The sequence below is a fragment of the Budorcas taxicolor genome, chromosome 19, assembly GCF_023091745.1.
Source record: "Budorcas taxicolor isolate Tak-1 chromosome 19, Takin1.1, whole genome shotgun sequence".
Classification (NCBI taxonomy): domain Eukaryota; kingdom Metazoa; phylum Chordata; class Mammalia; order Artiodactyla; family Bovidae; genus Budorcas; species Budorcas taxicolor.
Genome location: NC_068928.1, coordinates 60,989,041 through 61,011,189, shown reverse-complemented (window position 1 = coordinate 61,011,189; position 22,149 = coordinate 60,989,041). Strand labels below are relative to the sequence as shown.

The following is a 22,149-nucleotide window of genomic DNA, read 5'->3' as shown; positions in this document are numbered from 1 at the left end:
CGTGCCCCGAGGGCTCGTGTGTTCCGGGGAGGAGCCCTCCCATAGCAGCTGAGTGGCTCCAGGCGCGTCAGCCTTTCTCCATTCAGGAGATGGAAACTGATGATGGCTGTGATTTCTAGGCTGCTGGGAGGGGGGCTGGGGAGAGGGAGAAGGAGTCGGTCCCTGGCCGCTGTAACAAGTCCAGGCCTGTTCTGGGCTCACCCAGAAAAGAACAGGCTGATCAGAGTCAGACCTTGAGGCCAGACTGTGTGGGCAGTGAACCCCGGGGGCGAGAGGCCTGCGCGGTGTCGCGTTACTGTCCCGAGCCACCTGGGTGGGGGCCGGGATGCTCACAGGTGGGGGAGTCCACGGGGCCTGCTGCGCCCCCTGCAGCCGCCACCTGCGCCCCATCCCAGGGTCTCTGCCAGACAGGAGGGTGGGGGATGGGGCGGCTCCGCCGTGAGCTGGCAGTGGACGCGACGCACACCTGCCTCAGCGCTGGGCAGGACAGACGCGCACCCGGGGCAACCCGCTGAGGCTGCAGGACTGACAAGGGGACACGGGACGGACGGGGGGACGCGGGATGGACGGGGGCAGGACGCGGGGCGGACTTGGGGGGGGAGATGTGGGGAGGACGTGGGGCGGACGGTGGGGGGGAGATGTGGGGCGGATGGGTGGACACGGGACGGACTGGAGGACGCGGAACGGATTGGGGGACGCGGGATGGATTGGGGGCCGTGGGACAGATGGGGGCGGGGCAGACCGGGTGGACGCGAGACGGACGGGGGTGGGATGTGGGGCAGACTGGGGGCATGCCGGACGGATGGATGTACGCAGGACAGACGGGGGCGGGATGCGGGGCGGACTGGGCGGGGAGACGTGGGGCGGACGGGGGAGGGACGCAGGACAGATGGGGGAGGGCGTGGGGCAGACGGGGGCGGGACGTGGGGCAGACCGGGGGGACGCGGGACAGACAGTGGGGACACGGAGAGTTGGGGAAGCGGCCCCAGCTCAGGGCCCTGGGGTTTGCTTCTCGCCGTCACCACCTGGACATCCCCTGGCCACGGGGTCTCGTCCGCAGGCGCCCAGCGCTCCCAGGCCCGTGTCCTCCCAGCGTCCTGGCTTCACGGACAGGCCTGCGGTCCCTGGGGCTCCGCGCCGAGGGGCCGGGGTCTACAGAGGCCCCGGCTGCACCCAGGCCCCGCATCTGAGGCAGACGCAGCACAGACGTGCGGAGAGAAGACGTGAGCGCGTCCGGGGACGCCCAGCCGGGAGCACGGCCGGGGTGCTCCTCCCCGGGAGGCGGGGCCTTCGGGTCGCCTGCTCGGAGGACTGAAGCAGCCACACCGCGGGGCGGGCGCACGGTAGGTGCTCTCTCGTAATGGGGTCTCTGGGGCTGCAGTGAGCAGGAGGCTTTGGGGGGAGTCCCAGGCTCGGCCCTGAGGCAGGTCTGACTCAGAATCGGGGTGGGGGGCTGGTGGGAAGACAGGTCAGATGCAGAGACAGACACGCAGCCGGAGTCAGCGCCCCGGTGGAGGAGGCAGGGAGGCCTGACGCAGCTAGAGAGGAGTCCCTGTGCCGCCACTGAGCCCAGCGCGGCCCGAGAAACACAGACACTGTTTCAGACGCCCTGACCGCTGCACGGTGGGCCGCAAGCGTGAGCTGCTCCGCGCGGTGAAGTCTTTGACATCGACAAGCGCGCCCGGGCTGCAGTCCAGCACAGGCTCTCCCCGCCCAGGGTCAGCCTCGGGCCCTGGAGGCCCAGGCAGGCGTGTGGTGCTGGAGAGGAAGCGCTCAGGCAGACCGTGGGGATGCTGCCAACTCAGATCCAGTCCCCACAACACAGCGTGTCGCACACCTGGTTTGTTTTTCCCGTGTGTGATGGTGATGCTCACGCACTCTTGCAGCCTGGTAAGAGTGCACTGGCATGATGTCTAAAAACAGCGTCCGTGCCTTTATTTAAAGCATGCCTTATCGCTAAAAGCTGCTGACCATCACCTGGGCCCTCTGCTGCTGCTGCTAAGTCACTTCAGTCGTGTCCAACTCTGTGCGACCCCACAGATGGCAGCCCACCAGGCTCCCCCGTCCCTGGGATTCTCCAGGCAAGAATACTGCAGTGGGTTGCCATTTCCTTCTCCAGTGCATGAAAGTGAAAAGTGAAAGTTAAGTCGCTTAGTCGTGTCCGACTCCTAGCGACCCCATGGACTGCAGCCCGCCAGGCTCCTCCGTCCATGGGATTTTCCAGGCAACAGTACCAGAGTGGGTGCCACCGCCTTCTCTGCACCTGAGCCCTCAGTGAGTCGTAAATCCTTTTGCAATCCTCACACCAAAGGTCACTGAAGACAGACCACTGTGACAAACGGAACAATCACGCCAAACTGTGAAATACGCTCAGGATGACCGAAAGGCGACTGAGAGACAGAAAGCAGCAGACGCTGGGGCAGGCGGCCCAGGCGGCAGAACGGCCACAGAGCTTCAGTTTTAAAAGTGCAGCAGGGGCGAGGCAGGTCCACGCTCAAGGCTCCAGCACAAGGCTGGCCTGAGCATCACGGTACTGACAACGAGACTGGCAAACGCTTAGTTGGTTTCCCTCTGAGCCCAGTGCTACACTACAGGGAACCTGCTAGAGACTTCACACGCACACACGATTGTTGTTACGTCAGGCTCTGCAGACGAGGACACGGGCCTCCAGTCACAGCAGCTCGCCTGCCTGCGGTCTCCTGCCCAGGGGAGCGCGGCTGCGGCCCAGGAGGCAGCCCCCGAGCCCCGGGGATCACCCTGAGTCTGCCACTGGCACACTCACCACGTTGGTGGAGACAGCAAGTAACACGGGCTAGTGGCCTTAGCAGAGAAGTCAGGGGGCACTGGTCAGACCAGGACCCCGCTCCTCTCGTCCAGCAGTCCCCAGCCTTTTGGGCACCAGGGCCTGGATTTGTGGAAGACAGTTCTTCCACGGACTAAGGGTGAGGGGGTGGTTTGGGGATGATTCAAGCCCAGGTGGCACTAATGTGGGTTCGATCCCTGCGTTGGGAAGATGCCCTGGAGGAGGGCATGGCAACCCACTCCAGTATTCTGACCTGAAGAGTCCCATGGACAGAGGAGCCTGGCGGGCTGCAGCCCATGGGGTCACACAGAGTTGGACACGACTGAAGCGGCTTAGCCTGCATGTACGCAAGCACATCCCATTGACTGTGCACTTTATCTCTGGCTTAACACCGCCACTGGCCTGATGGGAGGAGCCCGATCCTCGGCCCGCAGGTGGGCCCCGCTCTGGTCTCCCGGGTGTTTCCGGTCCTACCTGTTGGAGAGATGCTCCAGCTTGAAGATGTGCACGGTCTCCGTGTTGCTGGAGGCGCAGAGGAACTGCGAGTCCATGCTGAAAGCCAGGGAGCTGATGGTCACGTACCTGCAGACAGCCACAGGGGAGGGTGAGCCCGGCAACGAGCGAGGCGAGCGGCCTCCTGCTTGGAAGTCAGCTTCAGAAGAAAACAGACACCTAAATGTATCCCAGAGAGTCTGGGCGCAGGTGGACCTCGTTGCATTGGGCTTCACTTCGTGATGGCTGCAGACTGCGATTTTTATGAACTGGGGGCTCGTGGGGCCCTGCGTGGAGCTTGTCCTCTGGGGCGGTCTTCCCCACAGCATGTGCTGTGTCTCTGGGTCACGTTTCGGTCACGCTTAACATATCTTAAGCTTTTCCATGATTATTCTATTTGTCATGGTGATCTGTCACCAGTGATCCTTGGTGTGACAGTTATGAGAGGACTGACTCGCTGAAGGCTCACGTGACGGTCAGCATTGTTTAGCAGCGAGACATACTTTAAAATCCAGGCCTGGACCCTGGTTTGTAGGGCTTCCCAGGTGGCCCCAGCAGTAAAGAACCCCCCTGCCAGTACAGGAGACACAAGAGACTCGGGTTCAAGCCCTGGGTCGGGAAGATCCCCTGGAGGAGGGCGTGGCAGCCCACTCCAGTACTGCTGCCTGGAGAATCCCATGGACAGGGGAGCCTGGTGGCCTACAGTCCACGGGGTTGTCGAGTCGGACACGACTGAAGCGACTAAGCACACGCCGACACACACAGTGAACACAGACCTTTTCATCCCTCTCCGGAACTCATAGAGCTTCTGCCCGTCGGGAACGGAGAACACCCGGATGACGGTGCCCTGCAAGAGAGAGCAGGTGGGCGTTTCTTCCTGCAGACCTGCCCCTTTGGAGGGGAGCTTGCTGGGTTGGTCTGGAGCATCTGACCCCGGAGAGAAAACACGGAGGGCTGTCCACGTGCCGTGTAAGCTGCTCTTGGAAGGTGACTTGAACACCCTCCGTCTCCCTGTCCTCCCCACCTAAGCCCAAGGCGCTGGCTGCTCCATCCGTCTGCTGTGGCTTCCCAGAACCCTGATCTGTCTGTGAGGACGGGCACGCGGGTTCTTGGTCAGACCGCAAGGCTCTGGGCAGAGCTGCTCACGTCCTGCATGCAGAGGCCCTGCGGAGATGATAGATGAGGCGGCACTCGCAGGGGCCGAGGGCCTCCCTCTGAAGTGAGTTCCGAGCGCTGGTGCCACGGTCCCCCCCCAGCAGCTCCTTGGTGCCTGGGGCCCTCCGCACCCCTGGCAGAGGGGGCTCCCAAGGACATGGCTGTGGGCAGCACTTACCTTCTCAGAGGCGCTGGCCAGCCTGGAGCCCGAGGAGTTGAAGGCGATGGCGGCCAGCGTGCCCTCGTGGGCAGCAATGGTGCAGACGGCCTTCTGTTGGCGACAGGGACGGCGGGTCGATGGCGGGCGCGGGGGTGCCGTCCACCTCCCGCCCCTCCCCCTTCCTTCCGAGACGCCCGCGCCCCTTTGCTGGGCTCTCCGGGCTCCGCCGGGCTGTCTGGGTCTAGGTTCTACTTCAAGGCGGCTGCGTTTCTGTCCCTTCTCCTGCCCTCGGGGAGCCGGTGACCAGCCGTGGGGCTGACGCTCCTCTGGGGCCCGGCTCCGGGGAGCTCGGCGGGCAGGGGCAGCACAGGCGCAGGCGGCGCAGGCCGCACCGCGGCCCGCAGGACACGCGTCACCCCCATCGGTCTGCCTCGCGGCGACGTGGACGCGTGGCGACGGGCGCAGAGCGCGTGACCGCCCCGTGCACACCCAGGGCTGCGGCCGGGGCCGCGCGCGCGCGCCTCAGCCGGAGCTGACCACGCGGCCGCGCGGACTTACCAGCGAGTGTCCGTCGTAGAGCACAATCTCGCCCGTGGTCAGGCTCCCGGGGTAGGCCACGTAGGAATTGGAATGGTTGATGGAGAGCGCGCACAGACCTGGCGGAGGAAGCCCAGTGAGCGGCCGGGTGCGCGGGAGCCGGGCGGAGGGCCGGGCCGGGGAGAGCGGCCCCCAGGCGGCTGGCTCCCCGGGGCCGGCGCGGGCCGGGCGGCGAGCAGGGACCGCGGGCGCCGTCCGCAGGCGGCGGGGCCGCAGCGCCACCTGCGGGCGAGGGGGCGCCGCCCCGCACCCCCGGGCGCGCAGCGACTCTTCTCCAAGGGCCGCGCGGCCTGAGCTCCCGGGGGAGACCGTGTCCACGCGCAGCTGAGGGCTCGGAAGGCAGAGTGCTCTCCCTGCTCCCCTCTGAACTGTGCCCCAGGGCCCTGACATGACGTCTGCCTCGCTTCCAACTCGGCCTCCGGGCCGTAAGCCCCCAACTGAAATAAAGGGTCCTACCGGGAAGGGATTTCCCACCCGGCTCAGCCTGCAGAGCAGGAGGCCCGGGTCCAGTCCCGGGCGGGGAAGAGCCCCTGGAGGAGGAGATGGCAACCGCTGCAGTGTTCTTCCCTGGAGGATCCCGTGGACAGAGGAGCCTGGTGGGCGGTGGGCTACAGTCCATGGGGTCACAAAGAGCGGGACTTGACTCGGCGACTAAACGGCAACAATAACAACAAAGGGGCAGGCTGCGGGGAAAGGGGGAGCCCGGGTGGTGGCGGGGTAGGCCTGTTTAGAGATTATTTCTGCGCAAAGGTCCTGCCTTGCTGAGGGGAGTGCCCCCCAGCAGGGGAAATTCCCTGGAGGGCAGTGAACGCGGTGTGTCAGCCATCCGACAAAGTGAAGAAAGGGGACCTTTTGGATTTAAGACGCTTCAACGATATTTGGAAGCGTGAACACACAATCGAACCACTGAATCAAACCTAAGCCATTTTTGTTTACAAGGGGATTGGAGCAGGGCAAGTGGGGGAGGATCCCAAGAGCATTTAAGTAGAGGATTTTCACATTAGTTTCGATGAACACAGGTGTTTGTGACAGAAGTGAATTCAGAGAATCCCCAGAGCCAAAAGCGTCACCAGAACAGGAACCTGGAGATCAGACAAGAGAGACATCTTTTTAAATAAAAAAGCTGGCTGATTCTTTGTTACAAGTGAGCCTGTTAAGTGGGTTTCTTATAAAAGCGTAAGAGAAACTTTAGATTAGGCTAAAATGGACCTGACCCTAATCTGGGCAGAAGAGCAGAAGTTTTAAAAAAAAAAAGAAAGCAAACCTCGAGAATGGGAACCAAGGTCCTGCCAGGCTCGGGCTTTGCCGGGGACTCGACCAGCGCTGGTCCTCGTCACCTGCCCCGCGGCCGTGGGAGGGATAGACTGAGGCCCGCGCCCTCTCCCGAGGCCCCCTGCAGCCTGCCTGCCTGGACAGGGCCCCCAGCCTTAGAAGAGACCAGTTTTGCTCTGAGAACCCCAATGCTCCATGTTATGTGGGGAATTTGCGATCAAAATGCAATTTCCATAACAGCTAGCCTAAGCAGGCAGAAGGTGTTCTGGCCTCAAGGAAATGGGGAGGGCAGACAGTGAGATTGGTGGCCTGTCTGGTGGATGCCTTCCCAGAGGGGCCCTTAGCAGGGAAGACGCTACGGTTGAACGGGGCCTGAGCACTGAACGGGAGCAAAGAGTTACGATCTTACAAATGCAGCTGGTAACTGCTGAAGGGCTCGGAGCACATGGGTTAAAAAAGAAAAAAAAGCAGTGTTAATCAACACCACAACGAGACGCCACTTCACACCCACTAGGACGCCTCTAATCAGAAAGACAGGCAATTGGAGCCCTTGGGAACGTAACGCTGCTGGGAACGTAGCCTCGCACAGAGTGGGGCTTTGGGAAACAGCTTGGCGGTTCCTCAAGAGGTTAACATAGAATGATTATATAACCCCCAGCTTCCACTCAAGAGAAATGAAGACGTACAGCCTCGTAGAAACTTACACACGGATGTTCGCAGCAATGTGATTCGTCATAGTCAAAGTGGGGAAGCAGTCCCAGTGTCTATCAACTGATGAACAGACAGACAGAACCTGGTATCTTCTTACAATACAATAGTGTCAGACAGTGACAAGAAATGGGGCCCTGATTACACACAGCGTGGGTGAGCCCCGAAGATACTGTGCTGAGTGCAGGAAGCCCGTTCGCAAAGACCAGATGCTGAACGCTTGCACTGAATTCCACTTACATGGAGTGTCCAGAAATAGATAAGTCTATGGAGACAGAAAGATGGTCAGGGGCGCCTAGGACAGGGCGCAGGGGGTGATGCCACGAGTTAACAGGTTCTGGAGGGGACTGATGAAAACGCTCCAAAGCTGACTGCAGCGATGGTTACAACTCTCTGCATGTGACAGCTACTGAACTGCATGCTTTAAATGGGTGACTGATGTGGCATGTGAATGAGACCTCAGTGAAGCTGTTGGGAAGCTGTTCTCGGAGCGTCTGGCTGAGAGAGGCGGCAGCTGCGGGTTCAAGCCCTGGTCTGCTCCCCACCTTGTGACTCGGGCTATCTGTGCCCTTTCCAGGCTTGATTCCGACCCCTGAGATGAGTGAGTCAGGGGGCTGTGGGGATCCAGCCTTTTTTCTAGCTTTACTGTTCCAAGAACCCCAGTTCTCATTAACCTACTTCCTCCACTAAAAATATTCGAGGCCCATCTCCAGCAGGCATGGCTGGGAGGCCTCTGAGCAGAAAGACTTGGACAGACCCTTCAGAGTCTGTTTCCCTTTTTAACTGCGGTATAATTGACACATGTTTCAGGAGTCCTACACGATGATCTGATATTTGTATATGTTACAAATCATCACCATGATAAGTCCAGTTAACATCCTTCACCACACACAAACATTTTTTTTTCTGTGATGAGAACTTTGATGGTCTACTCTCTTAGTAACTTTCAAACATGCGGTGCAGGATTATTAACTATCGTTTCCACATTGAAGGGAACACCCCCACGATTTGTTTATTTTTTAACTGGAAGTTAGTATCTCTTGACCCTGTTCACCAATTTCACATCCTCCTCTCCCAAGCCTCCGGCAGCCACCGACCTGCACCTGTGAGTCTGTGTCTACGAGTCTGTCTATGAGCTTGTTTGTTTTGTTTGAAGAGTCTGCGCATAGGTGAGATCTTATGGTATTAGTCTTCTTCTGACTGAATTCACTTAGCATGATGCCCTCAAGGTCCATCGTGTCATTACACTGGCAAGACCTCATTCTTTTTCATGGCTGGTTAGATTCCATTGTATCTATGCCCCACATCTCTTTATCCGCTCACCCACCAGTGGACGCTGAGGTGTTCCCACGTCTTGGCTGTTGTTATTAATGCTGCTATGAACGTACACCTGCAGATATTCTTTTGAGTTAGTGTTTCCATTTTCTGTGGATAAATAACCAGACGTGGGATTACTTAGTCATAAGGTGGCTCTAGTGTTAGTTTTTGGAGGACTCTCCATACGCTTTTTCACAGTGGCTGCAGGAATTTCACTCCCGCCAACAGTGCCAGAGGGCTCCCTTTTCTCCACACCCTCGCCAACACCTGTTATCTCGTCTTTTGGTAAGAGCCATTCTGATAGGTGTGAGGTGACCTTCAGAGTTTTGTATAAAAATGTGAGCTTCCCAGAAAGGAAGGAAGCTTGAACTTCTTCAGCTACCACGGGGCTTTCTCTCACACCTCATGGAGAGGGAACGGACACTGGATTCTGACAAGGAGGGGCCAAGGATGGTGGCGAGGGCAGGTGACCCTCGGTGACCACGAGCCGACCCGCCGCCTCTGGCCTGCACCTCAGCCAGCCCACCTGAACTCAGCCCAGGGGCCTGCACGCTGACCCCCACAGACTTCAGGAAGGTCCCTGGAAATGCTGAATGCGAGCCCCTTTGGTTGTGTGTGGTCCAGTTCTCAGAAACTGGATGTTGCTACAGGTTTAGGGATTCCTGTTCTGTCACAGGTACCCCCTGAAACCTTTGGTAGGAAGGGAAATGTGCCTTTTCTATTATTTTATAAAATAAAAGGGATAGTATAAAAAATTTGTAGAGCCTGGAAATTATAAAGGAAGAGAAAAAAAGCACACATAATTCTATAACCCAGAGGCTGTTCAACCATGCTCAATATTTGAGTATATTTTCTTTTGACCTTTTGAATATATAGATCTATAATATATATATAAAGTTGGGTTTTTATGTGGTTTGGGGACTTTAGGCTTGACACACATTGCCATAGATCATGGCCAGCTATAATTCCACCAGAATGGTCTGGCTGCAAGCCTTCTGCAGCTGGAGAAGAAATGCCTGCTTTTCATTCGAGAGCCACTGGCATCCTCAGCTGGAATGAGAAGGAGGTCCTGTGATTCTAAGTCATTCTTAACTTGGTATTTACAGTTGTCGTTTTGTTTAGTTGCTAAGTCGTGTCCAACTCTTTGAGACTCCGTGGACTGTAGCCCACCAGGCTCCTCTGTCTGTGGGATTTCCCAGGCAAGAATACTGGAGTGGGTTGCCATTCCCTTCTCCAGGGGACCTTGCAGACTCAGGGCTCAAACCTGCGTCTCCTGCAATGGCAGAAGGATTCTTGACTGCTGAGCCACCAGGGAAGCCCCAGTATTTAGAGTATTATACGTCAAACTTCAGGCAAGTTAACAGTTGTTTATAAAGTGCAGCTGCCTCTGGGTTGATTAATGGGATATGCTTTCCAGTTTCTATAAAGAGAAAGGAGAGAAGGCATCTCTGGACTCACAGGTGCTCTGTGCTCGGACCCCACCTGCGGTCTGTCTTCGAAAGAGCGCTCACTGGGGAGCACAGCCACCCTACCCAGTTACCCGCACTGCCATGGGGTGCAGACCGCTCCCCCAATATTCCCTGAAAGCCTGTGAGGCGGCCAACAGTGTCCCCACATTCGGCGGCCGGTGGATTTTTATGGAGATTTCCACCCTCAGCTGCTCAGGGCGTAGACTGCTGTGCTGCCAGGAAATTGGCTTGGACTCCATGGGGCAGACCCTTTGGAGGAAGCGGCCGGCTGCCTCTGACACAGGAGGGGCGGGCACCACATGGACGGACAGAAGGAAGGAAATTCACAGCCTCGGCGTGCTGGGCAGGAAGCGATGGTGGGACGTGAAATGTCCTGTACCCAAGTGCCCCAAATCAAAAGACACTCAGAGTCTGTGTGCCTGAGCCTGTTGGCCACGCGGTCCCATCTCCTTCCTGAACTCACGAAATTCATCAGATCCAGAGCCCCAGTTTCCACCTCACAGGTTTTCGCGCAGAAAATCAACAAGAGGCTGGGAATAGACAAAAGAGACTCATGGCCTCTGATCTTATGTTGCTGGTTTCTGCCACCTCACAGGGTCTGCTGGGGGTTCCTGGTTGAGGCACAGTCTTGTCCTTGGAGGGGAGCTCTGACCGTCCGGAGGCTGCTGTCCGGATGAGCCTCGGGGAGCCCTGCCCATAATATCTCCACGAAGGGCTTTTCAACTGAGGTGGGAACACAGCTGGCAAGAAGCCCTGGGGCATGAGACACGGGGCCCTTGCCTCAGGCGGGGGCTCACCTGTCGGGTTTGCGGGAATATCCAAGATGGTTTTCAGAAGCTTCATGTCCTTGATGTTGTGTATATAAATGGACTCCTCCAGGCAGACCAGCAGCCTCTGAAATCACACGGACCGTCGGTTACTGGGGATGGAGAAGCACCTGGTTCTCTGAACTCACCCCTCTGTCCCGTGGGTCCTAACTTGATTCTGAGCCTAAATGCGCAGGAATTGTGGCCATCAGTTTGAAGATTACATTACAGACGTGTGCCCACGTTTCCATCACCATCCACTGGACAGAAGCGCAAAGGATTTGGGGAAATTTCATTTAGAAATTGAGATTTCTTTCTTTTTTTCTTGTACTTTGCATGTTCAGTCACTAAGTCGTGTCTGAGTCTTTGTGACCCCAAGGACTGTAGCCCGCCAGGCTCCTCTGTCCACGGGATTCTCCAGGCCAGAATACCGGAGTGGGTTGCCATGCCCTCCTCCAGGGGATCTTCCTGACCCAGGGATCGAACTCATGTCTCCTGCACCGCAGGCAAGTTCTTTCCCATCTGGGGAGGGGCTTTCAGCCTGGGGGCTCCTGCCTCCAGCAGCCTCTGCTCCCCACTCCTGCAGCCTCGGCTTCCTCCAGACCACTGCTTCTTAGGCCCCGATGAGCACCGAGCGTCCCGGGGCAAAGCCTGGAGACACTGGTTCACGGGTGTTAACACCGACCCTGGGAGTGAGGACCACAGCTCCCAGTCCGATCCGTTCATCCCGGGAACGACGCTTGGGAAGGAAGGCCCTAAAATTACTCTGAGAAGCAGCAGGCTCTCCTTCTGAGAAAGCCTGATGTTCTCTTCTTCCAGTAAGACTTTCCCCGCTCACAACTTCTCAGGAGACTGCCACTCGAACCAAGCAGGAAAATAAGACTGAAACACCTCTCTCAGTTTTATCTGAGGCTCTGCGACCACAGTACGGGATGCCCAGAGGTGGAAAAGCAGATTCTCACAGGGTCTCCAACTTGACGGCATATATTAGCGTTCCTCTGTAAAACGGACATGCCCCGACTTACCCAGCGCTTTGCCATTTTCCCGTGCTTACTACGGCTTGACTAGAGTGTTCTATGCTCCATTACTAACCAGCGGGCTTCCCTGGTGGTTCTGATGGTAAAGACTCCACCTGCCAGTGCAGGAGACTGGGGTTCAATCCCTGGGTTGGGAAAATCTCCTGGAGGAGGGCATGGCAACCCTCTCCAGTGTTCTTGCCTGGGAAATCCCATGGACAGAGGAGCCTGGAGGGCTGCAGTCCAGGGGGTCAGAAAAAGACTTGGACACCACTTAGAGAGTCAGACAAGGCTGAGCAACTTTCGCTTGTTAGCCGCACAGTCTCTGTGGGACCCGGGGCTGGCCTCCAGCTCAGCTCACTCCCTGTCGCCCTGGGCTCCCATCTACTTTCCTAGGCTCTAGAAGAAAAGCTCCTTTTATCCTAAACAACTAGGAAACGATTTATAGAGCCTGCTCTCAGAAGCATCGATCCAGTCACTCCCCGTCTGCACAACGAGGGTCGCTCGAAACAGAGGGTCAAAGAAGCGTGGATGTTTGCAAACCCAGATGCGTCGGGGTTGCTGTCTTTACTCCGCAGAATACGCTTCCTCTGTTAGTGTTAGGGGATCAAGAGCCACTAAAAATGAAAAATCACAATTACACAGTTTTCTTCCTTTTTACCCAGATTTAGAGGAAGATGGAGGTTTTCTTTCCTCTTAACTCCCTGTACAAACCTTGGACTTTCCCCCCATTTTTTAAAAAGGAGCTGCACTGCCTGAGGACCCAATGAAACAGACGAGCTGCCCCCTTCCTCCGGGGGGCGGGGCGGGACCCCGGCCTGGCAGGGAACAGGCTGAGGCTGCCCCCCTAAACCAAAAGTGACATCCCAAACCTGAACGTTGTTCTCAAATTTATCAGTCTTTTATTGATTTTGGCTCTTGTTAGAAAAACTCTTCTCTATACACAGGTTAAAGAGGAATTTTATTTATGCTTTCCTTTTTAAAAAAATCTTAAAAATTTTTTTTTTTAATTTTGTAACCAGTGGACTTCCCTGGTGGCTTGGTGATAAAGAATCTGCCTGCAATGCAGATGACCCAGGTTCAATCCCTGGGTCAGGAAGATCCCCTGGAGAAGGGAATGGCAACCCACTCGAGTGTCCTTGCCTGGAGAATCCCATGGACAGAGGAGCCTGGAGGGCTGCAGTCCATGGAGTCACAGAGTCAGCCATGACTGAGCAACTAACACTCACTTATAGTCGGTTAACAAACAATGTTGTGATAGCATCAGGTGGACAGCAAAGGGACTCAGCCACACACACATACACACTCACGCACGCACACACACACACACACGCGCGCACGTCCTTTGCCCCCCCAGACTCCCCTCCCGTCCAGGCTGCCACGTGACACTGAGCAGAAGCCTCTGTGCTCGAGAGCAGGACCACGTTTGTTATCCGTTTTAAATAGAGCCGTGTCTATAGGTCCATTCCAAGCTCCCTAACTATCCTTTCCCCACACCCTTCCCCCCTGGCAACCATAAGTTCATTCTCTAAGTCTGCGAGTCTGTTTCTGCCAAATCCGAACATTTTTAAGAAAAGCAAACCCTGAAGACTTTTCAGACTTGTTTCAGATCATCGCTCAGCAGAAGAAACATTAAAGGAGAGAGCCCTGCTTGGCCCGAGGTCCGCTTGGCTTGGCCACGACAGCGCGAAGTTCTAGGGCGGGGGTGTTCTTTAGGAGGTGGGGGAGGGGAGCTCGGAAGTTAATGAGTGTTTTATTCAGGAGAGGCTGGCAGCAAAGTTTAACAGCCTCATTTGCTGATGAAAATATTGGAGAGTGAGCAAGTAGACCTTATACAAGTAAGCATCGTGGATACTATTTGAGGGTTCTGATCTTGAAAGGACATTTGCATGAACAGTCTTAAGATTTATACCCTGGCTATCAGCATATGCCAAGATAAAATGCTCTGCGAAGAAATTTAATGTGCAACCAGTAGATATCAGAGACAGCACCGGAGCCAAAAATTGTGCTTAAAAGCCTTCAAGTAAAAAAAACAACAACTACTTTCGAACTGCCTTTCTCTCCCTTGCCAGGAACCCAGGTTTATCTTTTTTATCTTCTGCTACTCCTCACTTAAAACCCTCGTATTCTATTTCTCAGGCCATTTTCTGCCACCCTGGCCTTCAGGGGATAGTCAGTCAGAGCAGTGGATCAGCCCAAAGAAACCATCACTTCCTTCTCACAAACCTAAGACAGCACTTTGTCTCATTTGTTAAAAGAAAAAAAAATTAAGCACTTAATAGTTGAGGTACAAAGGGGAAAGCGATGTCCTTGGTGAGGGCAATGGCCTCCAGCATCCTGGGACCATGGAAGTGAATAGACGGGTCTGCCTCATCACAAAAAACCTGATTTATTTGTTTTCGTGTTTAATGGGCTTCCCCGGTGGCTCAGTGGGAAAGAATCCACCTGCCAATATAGGAAACCCGGGAGACGTGGGTTCAGTCCCTGGGTGGGGACGATCTGGAGGAGGAAATGGCAACCCACTGTGGTACTCTTGCCTGGAAAATTTCACGGAGAGAGGAGCCCGGTGGGCTGCAATCCATGGGGTCGCAGAGTCAGACACGATATTCAGCTAACAGACAGGTCTGCCTAGTCATCTAAAGAACTGGTTTGTTTGTTTATGTATCTATTAGGCAGCTGGGAGACAGACACTCACTGAGCATCTCCCTACCGAGCACTGTCTTTTTTGCCAGGTCTTACGACAGTTAGCAGAATGGGGACAGGCGCTGCCCTCATAGGATTTACTTATTTATTTTTATTTTTTTGGGGGGGGGGTGTGTTTCCTGTAGCATGTCAGATCCTTGTTCCCCTGCTAGGTATTGAACCCGTGCCCCTGGCATTGGAACTGTAGAGTCTTAATCACTGGATCACCAGGGAAGTCCCCCTTATAAGATTTAAAATCTAATAATTCAAGGGAAACTTGACTAGTACCCCAAATGCTTATTTAACAGGAACCTGTAATTTGTAAAAGAATGTGCATTGTACATTTGAGATAGCACTAAGGCTTTGTCCAGCAAAGAAAGTGGGAGTGTTGGGGGTTCAGTCGTGTCCGACTCTCTGCAACCCCACGGACTACAGCCCCCAGGCTCCTCTGTCCATGGGATTCTCCAGGCGAAAACACTGGAGTGGGTTGCCATCCCCTCCTCCAGGGGATCTTCCTGACTCAGGGATTGGACCCAGGTCTCCTGGATTGCAGGCAAATTCTTTACCGTCTGAGCCACCAGGAAAGCCCCTAACAAAGAAAACACCGCCAGAAACATCTTCAAGGCGCCCTCCTGCCCTGGACTCGATTCCTGGCCCTCAGGAAAGGCCTTGCTCACAGCAAGGCTTCAGCACTCACCTGGAAGGGCCACACTTTCTCTGAAAGAGCCTACTCTGAGAGGCATGGCCGCCAGCCTGCAAGGACTGCCCCTTATCTGGGCCCCAAAGCGGACAGGTGTCCCTCTGGTTTAAGGCCCCTGCAGGGGCTCACGAGATGGTTTCTGAGCCCAGCCTGTTCCCCGGGGGGGACAGCGTTCACCCGGCCCGTGGCCAACGTTCAAGAAAGTGCAGCAGGCGGGAGGGCTGGCGAGGTCCGGCCACCGGGAGGAGCTCATGGAGCAGACTCAGCCCGGGGCTGGGACTTAAACCCCGCAGAACAGGTGCTTGCGGTCACGCTCAAGCCCCTCCTCGGTTTTGGCGACCCAGGGATGCCCGCCCCGCCCCCAGAGCCCCCACCTACCTGCCGGTTCAGCCTGATGGACAGGATGTTGCCGGAGTAGCTGTAGTTGCAGATCTCTGTGCCCTTCTTGAAGTGGTACACGTTCATCTGGCGCGGCTTCGTGTGGCTCACCACCACCACCAGGCTGCTGGAGAAGAGGCGCTCCACGATGTACACGTCGGGGGTGTCATCTGCAGGGCGGGGGGCGCAGACGTCAAGCCCTGATGGGGGGTGGGGGGGCGGGCAGCGGCTGGGGGAGGGCCGGGGAAGCAGACGACAGCCCGCTGTCCATGAGGGGGCAGAAGGGGGGGCGGTGCAGACTTCAGGCCCTGCCCCGCGGTGGGGTGGGTGGGGGTGCTGGGGGAGGGCTAGGGGCGCAGACGTCAGGCCCCTGTTTGGGGCGGCGGGGGACACAGACATCAGGCTCTGACGGGGGTGGGGGGAGGCAGGGGTAGAGGTGGCGGGGCGCAGAGGTCGGCGCCCTGCCCTGGGCACCCTCCTGCCCACTGCTGGCCTCCACGGGGCTCGCCTTCCTCAGCATCCACTTGCAACGACTTCCTTCTCTTGCACCCACAGTGAAGCTCTAACCATTTCCCGAGTCCCCACACCCTTTAGGTGGTGGACAGGCAAGCGTTGTCCACCTGTGATCCGAGCACAAAGCTGCTCTCCCAGCCCCCCTGAGGCCGCAGCGCTGGAGCCCCCTCCTCTCCACCCCTCCCTGCCCGGGCCCTGCTGGCTCTGTAGATCACATCTGGGAGGTTTGTCGTCGGTGGTTAGTCCCTCAGTCGTGTCTGACTCTGCGAACCCGTGGACTGTAGCCCGCCAGGCTCCTCTGTCTGTGGGATTCTCCAGGCAAGAATCCTGGAGCGGGTTTCCACCCTTCTCCAGAGGATCTTCCCCACCCAGGGGTCGAACCTGTGTCTCCAGCATTGGCAGGTGGGTTCTTTACCATTGCCACCAGGGAGGCCCCATCTGGGAGGGTTAGACCTTCTCAGTCTGTTCTCTCTTTTTTAGAAATTGTTTTAAATTTGGGTTTTACTTGGCTGCAGGAGGTCTTAGCCTGGGCTTGTGGGAATCTTAGTTCCCTGACCCGAATCCTCTGCATTAGAAGGTGGATTCTTAACCACTGGACCATCAGGGAAGTCCCTCTTTTTTAAACAACAGGTACATTTGGCATATTTATTTATTTTTTGGCCATGGGGCCTGTGGGATCTTAGCTCCCCCACCAGGCATTGCACCCGAAGCTCCTGCATTGTGACTGGGTGTCCTAACCACTGAGTCACCGGGGAATTCCCTCAGTCTACTCTTTCTCCATGAGCGGTTTCCAAGGAGTGACAGCTCTGTTGGAAGTCTTTGCTTCCAGAATTCTTCAGGTCCCCGTTGCTAAGAGCTACAGGTACCCTAACAACGGGGGCAGGAGCACAGTGAGCTCTGCGCCCACTCCCCGGCCTGCTGTGGCCCGACTCTCTCTGAGTCCCTTTCTTGTTGAAAATAACCTGGACGTCTGTGTTGTGACCAGCACAGTCCTGCACCCAGGAGCGAGGCAAACCGCTAACAGGAAGCCTCCTGAGCACCGTGGGGGGCCTCTGTGTCTTCCTGGGAACACTCTTTGCACACAGGCCTCTCCTGGGCTCCATCAAGCCCCACGGGGACAACGCAGGGCAGATACAGAGCATGGTCTTCCCCACAAGTTATAATAATAATAACATCTTACGAATAAACTAGGAGCCCAAGACATCATGTGCCAAGCCGCTTCCTTTCCAGGAAATCCAGAGTGATGGATTTCATCACTATGATGCTGGCAAAAATGGTGACTTTCCCCGAGACAACAAGAGAGTCACGTTTCTAAGCTGGACTTATTTTTAATATTCGCTGGAAGTACCTCAATGTTTTTGATATGTACTCTGTGATTGGGGCAGTATTGCTTTATTAAAACCAAGAAGTGACTTCCAGGACTGAATTAATGTGACCAATATTCTATAGTGCCAACGAAAGGGCAGAAAAAAACAAAAACCTTCAGTCATCTTTGGCTTTGACAGTTGTAAGAACTGATGACTATGCATGTAAGTATACAAAAAAGTGTCGACAACACAGTGTCAAAGGCTTTCTTAATGTAAAAAGAAAAATGTTGCCTAAGCTAGAGTCGGACACGACTAAGCGACTGAACTGAATTGAAGCTATAGTCAAATCTCACTGGTGCTTTATGGTGGTTTTTTTTCTAAGCAAGTGGAAGCAGTGATTTATGTTTAAACCTGAAAAAATGCTGACTCTGTAGGTGTGACAGCTCGTGGGGTTGGAGAGGAACAGAGAGCTCAGGAGCCCGGCTGGGAGTCCCGCACGAGGACATGATGCTCCGAGAGCCACACACACACTTACTGCTTCCGTGGACATGGTCCAGCTGCTCCACGGAGCTCAGGGAGAACAGCTTGTAACCGGCCTTGGTTCCGATGGCGAGGGACCTGTGAAGACACGGATGGCCCAGGAGTGACCGAGGTGCCGGGTCCAACGGAAATGCCCGCGGACAGACACAGCCGTCCCTCTGGGCTCCCAGGGGGATAGGGAAACATGCAGCCTTGTGCGTGTGTGGTGTGTGCATATGTGTGTGTGCTTGTGGCTCAGCTGGTAAAGAGTCTGCCTGTGATGCAGGAGACCTGGGTTTGATCTCTGCGTTGCGAAGATCCCCTGGGAAAGGGAAAGGCTGCCCACTCCAGTGTTCTGGAGAATTCCATGGAATAGCCCATGGGGTCGCAGAGAGTCGGACATGACTGAGTGACTTTCACTTACTTACTTAGTCGCTGAGTCGTCTCTGACTCCTTATGACCCCGTGGACTGTAGCTCGCCAGGCTCCTCTGTCCATAGGACTCTCCAGGCAAGAACACTGGAGTGGGCTGCCATGCCCTTCCCAAGGGATCTTCCCGACCCAGGGATCAAACCCAGGTCTCCCTCATTGCAGGTGGATTCTTTAGTGCTGAGCCAGTCCTACCTGGACCTAAAAATGAGCCCAACTCTCTCATTTAAAATAACTATATGAAAAGGTGAGCTTCACTCTTCACAGGGGGGCACAGACTAAAATAAGCCGCTCACTGCTACAGGTCTGGATGCCCAAGGCTCTTGTTTCACTAGCCTGAAAAAGAGAAGGTCATATGATTTTCATGGGAAGTTTTTTTTTCCCTTCCCAAACATTCGTTCTTCCCTGGGATGACAGTCGACTGTTAGTCGGCAAGGTGGCCCCTTCTGCTGAGGGGCTAGCCTGGGGGAGGAGGGAGGTCAGAGGTTCGCCTCAGGCAGCAGTGGGCTCAGAGCTGGAGCTTGGCTCCCAGAACCACTGCGCTTATGGCCACAAGCAGCATCTGGAAGCGCTGGCCAGCAGCACCTTAAACCTTCAAAACAGGCCTACTCTGTAGCCAGCGCTGTTTTTAAAGCTTCTTCCTATAAAGATTTTTTAGGAAATGGCAACCGACCCCAGTTATTCTTGCCTGGAGAGTTCCATGGACAGAGGAGCCTGGCAGGCTACAGTCCATGGGGTCACATAGAGTCTGACGTGACTCAGTGACTACACTTTCACTTTCTTTCATGTGTGCATTTAGTTGTAAACCGAGGTTTCTGAAGTTTTCAAGAAAGGGGAGGAAAGTTCTAGTTAAGAGTCTTAAAATAGTAATCAAAAGATCTGGCAACTTAAAATCATTTTCAAACATATGTTCTGCTCCAGAAGAATTTTAAATATGGGAAATGGCACTGTGATCACTATTGTGCTTTTTTTAAAATTTATTTTGCTGCACCAGGTCTTGGTGGCTTGGCGGATCTTTAGTTGCAGCGTGTGGGATCTAGGTCCCTGACCAGGGATTGAACTGAGCCCCCTGCATTGCAAGCACTGAGTCTTAGCCGCTGGACCACCAGGCAAATCCCCCTACTGTATTTTAAATGGTTAATCAATGGTCACAGAAAACTCTGACTCAGGGAATTCAGATTAAAACTTTATTTTATTCATAAGACCTTTTTGCAGGGAAAAAAATATATTTTTATCATCACTTCTCATGAAAATGGGATTTGGGACAAATACATATCACAAATGAAATGAGAAAAAATATACCCAAATTGTCTAGCACAGAGCCAAGCATGAAGTGTGAGTGAAGCAGACTAGTAAAGTTTAATTGTCATTACTCCCTTATCTTGACATACTGGATCCCAAATTCGGCCTATACTTACAGCTTACACTCCTAAATGTATTCGGTAAGGGGTGTGACTTATTTTAAAATCCAATGTCATACCCTCTAAGGCTCAAAGCAACTGACTGTGACAAAAAGTTTTATTTATAGGTGAGACAGAGCTGTCCAGCAGAGCTTTCATCCAAGAAAACAGAACTGACCGTAGAGACGAAGGAAATTAACTTCCCGAGCACCCTAAGGTTTTGAAAATAACATGTTTTTCCAACTGCTATAGAAAGCTGGGACTCACCTAGAGTAAAAATTAACACCCTTAAAAACAGCTAATAAAGAGTGCTGCAAAGCAGAATTGAGAACACTTCCTGCTAAGAAGCGAAATAACTCTCCTCCTTAACCCGCTCTCCTCCTGAAGCTGAGTTCAATTGGGAAGGCAAACACCCAGGCGTTTCAACAGCCACCCTCTCTTGCAAAATGTTTCTTACAAAACATCAGAATGGTATCTAGACTATCATTTTTGTAAACTGTTGGTCTCAAACCATGAGAAAACAATTCAGTGAGTCATAAGTGGCTTAAAAGAAAAAAAAAAAGAAAAGAAATACAAATTCCAGAAGGTAGCGCACATAGGAAGGGTAAATAGCTGTGAATTGCTTTTCAGTGATATTATATATATAACATTGGAGAAGGAAATGGCAACCCACTCCAGTATTCTTGCCTGGGCAATCCCATAGACAGAGGAGCCTGGTGGGTCCATGGGGTCAAAAAGGGTCAGGGGACACCACTGAGCGACTAAAAAACAATGTGTATTATAAATATATCTGTGTGTGCATATAGATAGATAGATACATATTGGGTAATGTTGTAACCTGTGTGTCTTATTGTGGGCTGTGGTCAAGGAAAGCTTGAAAGTCACTCATGGAACCAAATTGTCTGGCCACCAGCTTACATGATTACACATACAGTTTTTTTTTGAACAAAGGCATATTGTTTGGCATGGGGTGTTTTTAAAGAGAAAACAAAGGGCATGGAAGGCCAGGGTTGCTTATGGCACATGACGGCCTTAATGACACCGCTGAATGTTCAGTATTAGCACAGTCCGGGCACAGATGGCCAGCACACCTGCCTGAAGGCGAGTCCACGAAGGAGCCCCACAGAAACTGGTACAGCAGGAAATGGGGGACTAGGACCGGCCATCGCTGCCTGATGCTGTGTGGCACCTTCCAAAGAGGTTATTCCATATGGTCCCCGGGATGTCTAACAATCCCATGAAAGGAGGAAAGGGAGCAGCCTTCTGCTTCTAAGGGACTGGCTCCTCCAGATGTCTCAAACACTGTCCAGCAACCCCTGGCTCACTGGCCAAAGTCCGAATGTGAACATCAAGGCGAGACACTCAAAATCCACTCAAGAAGCAAGAGGGCAGCCTGGGCCGGGGACAGGGTTCCTGGACTCTCAGGAGGAGTTCCGTCTGGCCGAGTGGGCTTCCTGAAGACGCACTGGGGGCAATGGGAAGGTTCCTGACAACCCGGCCGGCAGGCAGGCGCCCAGGCTGGGCTGGGCTGGGATCAGGCTGGACTGGCTTCGGGGATAGGTTGCCTCCTGCTCGTTGGCCCTGCCCAGATGCCACGTTGAGATGCTCAAGGACAAATGGGAAAGTTTTTCCTGAACTCCCATCTTCCTGGGCCCTAGCTATCTGTCTTGCCCGGGGTCAACTTGCAACTTCCCTGTCCGCTCCCCTCTCCTTTGTCTTGACCACCAACCCCTCCTGCCCAGACCCTCGCTTTGGTCACTCCCCGGCTCCCCACCTTCCCCAGCCTCCTTCTGCCCTCTCCCTGGGCTCTGTCCCCCCTTCTCCCGGCCGGCCCCTCCTGGCTCCCTGCCGGCAGGGGGACGGGGGCGCTCAGCCCCGAGCCGGAGGAGGGGCGGTCGGAGGACCCGCACCGGCCCAGGCCGCGCCGGCCGTCACGCCCAGGTCCCCGGGGCACAGGCCTGCGCCCGCTGTCCAAGTCGCCGACTGCACGACAACCCCGATCGCGACTTTTCTCCCCCAGCCCCCGGCGGGGCAGGAGGCCCGGCTTACGTGCAGTCCTGGTTGAAGGAGAAGCAGCTGAGCGCCGCTTCCGTCCCGCCCGGGGCGCCTTCCGCGCCCTCGGCCTCCATCGGGGGCTCGACCCGGGAAGCCGCGGCTCCGATCGGGCGACAGCCACCTCAGCAGCCCGCTGGCGCCGGCCCCGCGGGCCGGTCTCCGGCCCGGCACCGCCCCTCCCCGCCAGGCCCCGCCCCGCCAGGCCTCGGCCGGGCCCGGGCCCGCCAGGCCACGCCCCTTCCCCGCCCACCCGGGTGACCCTACCCCGGCCCGGGCCCGCCAGGCCACGCCCCTTCCCCGCCCACCCGGGTGACCCTACCCCAGCCCGGGCCCGCCAGGCCCCGCCTCCGCCCCGTCAGGCCCCACCTCCGC

General features: G+C 55.4%; 1 protein-coding gene across 1 annotated transcript in view; it reads right to left on the bottom strand.

The window, feature by feature from the left end:
* The window catches only part of WIPI1 (WD repeat domain, phosphoinositide interacting 1), a 28,686-nt gene extending 6,745 nt beyond the window's left edge, over positions 1-21,941 (bottom strand). The window contains exons 1-8 of the mRNA XM_052657110.1: positions 21,772-21,941; positions 17,911-17,993; positions 15,556-15,725; positions 10,771-10,867; positions 5,169-5,266; positions 4,629-4,721; positions 4,072-4,142; positions 3,278-3,385 (exon numbers count right to left, since the gene is read on the bottom strand). Coding sequence (XP_052513070.1) covers positions 3,278-3,385; positions 4,072-4,142; positions 4,629-4,721; positions 5,169-5,266; positions 10,771-10,867; positions 15,556-15,725; positions 17,911-17,993; positions 21,772-21,851 — 800 coding nt within the window. The 5' untranslated portion in view covers positions 21,852-21,941. The remainder of the gene's footprint in view (positions 1-3,277; positions 3,386-4,071; positions 4,143-4,628; positions 4,722-5,168; positions 5,267-10,770; positions 10,868-15,555; positions 15,726-17,910; positions 17,994-21,771) is intronic.
* Between the last annotated feature and the right edge of the window lie 208 nt (positions 21,942-22,149).